This window comes from Geospiza fortis, unplaced genomic scaffold (genome assembly GCF_000277835.1).
Source record: "Geospiza fortis unplaced genomic scaffold, GeoFor_1.0 scaffold383, whole genome shotgun sequence".
NCBI classification, from domain to species: Eukaryota; Metazoa; Chordata; class Aves; order Passeriformes; family Thraupidae; genus Geospiza; species Geospiza fortis.
Window position 1 is genome coordinate 802,892 of NW_005054484.1, and position 2,561 is coordinate 805,452.

Below are 2,561 nucleotides of genomic sequence, written 5' to 3' on the forward strand. Positions count from 1 at the left end.
GGACCCGGGGTTCTCCGAAAGGATTTCGGGTTTTGCGCGGGGCGGTGAGAGAGCCGCGAAGGGTCCCACTGGCGGCTTGGCTCGCAGTGCCTCGTCCCCAGCCGTGCGTTATCCTTGAAGTTGCCTCAGGGTTGGAAGTGATGCTTAAAGGTGGCTTGCATTGCGCAGCACAAGGATTTTCCCACATTTTATAGCAAAATTCAGCCATTTCTTGGTGCTGTAAGAAGGTGCCATTATAACTGTATCAAAACGAAGGGGGAAGTTTCCAAAGTTGCCGGCCCTGGGTCAGGCCGGGGCTTGGCTGTGACCCGGGGCCTGGGGGCTCGCTGCCCTGCGGCTCCCCCGGCTCTGGTGTCCCCAGCGCTGTCCGGGCCCCGGGGCCACCCCGGGCTGGGCTGCCAGGGAGGACACGGAGCGGCGCCGGGACTTCGAGCTGTCAACTTCACAAGAAACACTGAGTTGGCCGTGAAGAAAATACCCATTTTATACCTTGAACAGCCGTAGTTGCTGTTACTGTTTGGTTGTATCGCCCCTTTCCTTGTGCTAGGCCTCTTGAGCTTCACATATGGGATGTGAAAACAGCATTGGAAAAGTGTTTACGCTTCAGGCTGGTGTTGATTAATCTGTTGCTCAAAACAAATAAATAAGGCCTGGTCAACAAACAAGTGGTGATTTACTGAAAAGTAGTTTCGGTGGTTTCTCATCTTCATTGAAATCTGGATCCTCTCTGTGGGATCTCAGTAGAACAGAAATAGCAGTCCATGAATTTTCTGCTCAAAAAAACCAGAAGTACAGAAAGTTAACTGAAAAATGGTAGGCAAACCAGAAATAAAATAGGAGTTTTAGTAACCAGTGTGTTCTGGTGGTTGCTTTACAACAGATCCAAAATGCTAGATGCATCATATAGTACCAGAATGTATGCTCTCTAAAATATAAAACTTCTGAAATAAGCATTGAAAATCAGGAGCTCCAGGCAAAGGAAGAATATCTTTAAAGAACAGATGTAGTTTAATGTTCCCGGCTATATTTCACTTGCAGTATAATAAAATAAAAGAGCTTGTCTGTGAGCTTGGGCCTAAGTGATCATAAAAATTGTATGTGACAGCCAGCAGGAAACTGTCAACTACTGTGGGAGGCCTTTACCAGACTGAGCAGTGGTAAATGCTGGTACCAGACTGGGGAAAACAAGGGAGCTGAGCTTCTCTTGCCCTCTTTTGTTCTTGCAAGTGTCCACTTTTGACAGCAGCTAAGGTTCATTTGCAGAAGCTTGCATAGGTTCAAAGAGGCGTGCACCACAAAGCAGTGCTTGTATCAGATACCCTTCTTTATCACATGTGTAACTTCACATGAGAGTTTTGGGTTGAGTTTGGGGCTGGGCGTGCTGGAGTCCTTGTGCTAAGAGAAGAAGCTGACCTTGAAGGAGCAGCCAATGTGTTGTATTAATTAAATTCTGATAACTCTGCTGAAGCAAGTCCAGAGGAGGCCACAAAGTTGATCAGAGGACTGAAGTGTCTCTCGTAAGAAGACAAGCTGAGAAAATTTGGGCTGTTCTGGAAAGGAGAAGCTGTGTGGAGACTCCCAGCACCTCCCAGTATCTGAGGGGGTACGGGGAAGCTGGAGAGGGACTGTTCAGCAGCAGCTGCTGTGACAGGGCAAGGAGTAATGGGTACAAACAGAAAGAGAGGAAGTTTAGGCTGGATATTGGGAAGAAATTCTTAACTGTAAGAGTGGTAAGATACTGGAGCAGGTTGCCCAGGGAGGTTGTGGATGCCCCAGCACTGGCAGTGTTCAAAGCCAGGCCTTGAGCAGCCTGGTCTAGTGGCAGGTGTCCTTGCCCATGACAGGGATGTGGGACAAGATGATCTTTGAGGTCTGTTCCAACCCAACCATTCTATGATTCTGTGATTTATGTGTCTTGTGAGATATAACTGAGTGATTAGATATCATGGACCAAAGTGAAAAGCTTATAGTTTCTTCCCTAGAGAGAATTTTATGGCAGTTTTTTTCCAAGGCAAAGACCATAGTTTTACACTGCTTACACTGTAGTTGCATGTGTATTTGTAGGATTGATACACATGTGAGGCAGTTACATATGAGAGTTACACTCAATTTACTACAAGTCACTGAAAAACCAGTCCTGTGTGTGACGTTTTTTTCTTGTGATCTTGAGTATTATGGGAGTTCCGTTTCCCAATTTTTCTTTGCCATGGAAAGCTGATTGTACAGCCATACACCTTTTTGTAAGGCTTAAATGCCCCTGTCAGTATTGTCTGAAAAGAGCTCTCTGTGAGCTGTGGAAAGCTCGTGCATGGCTCACGTGTGCCAAGTGAGTGGATCTGTGCAGGCAGAGCAGCACCTGTGGGTGTTCTGCCATGTTGTCAGTCCATCCAGGGTGCCACCAGTTTGGTATCTGAGTGCTTGCAGGAGAAAAAAAGAGAACAAGAGCTGTGGAGGAAGCAAACTCCTCTAAGCTGAATATTCTCCCTAAAACCTAGCTGGTTTTCTCTGCAGAATTCCAGTTGTGAAAGTCGGTGTATTTCCTGGCGGGCTCACTCTGTGAG

The 2,561-nt window shown here is 46.9% G+C and overlaps 1 protein-coding gene across 1 annotated transcript in view; it reads left to right on the forward strand.

The window, feature by feature from the left end:
- Positions 1 to 2,308: 2,308 nt before the first annotated feature.
- PEPD (peptidase D) overlaps positions 2,309 to 2,561 on the forward strand; it is a 148,495-nt gene continuing 148,242 nt past the window's right edge. Inside the window, exon 1 of the mRNA XM_031063188.1 lies at positions 2,309 to 2,326. Within this exon, the coding sequence (XP_030919048.1) occupies positions 2,309 to 2,326 (18 nt within the window). The remainder of the gene's footprint in view (positions 2,327 to 2,561) is intronic.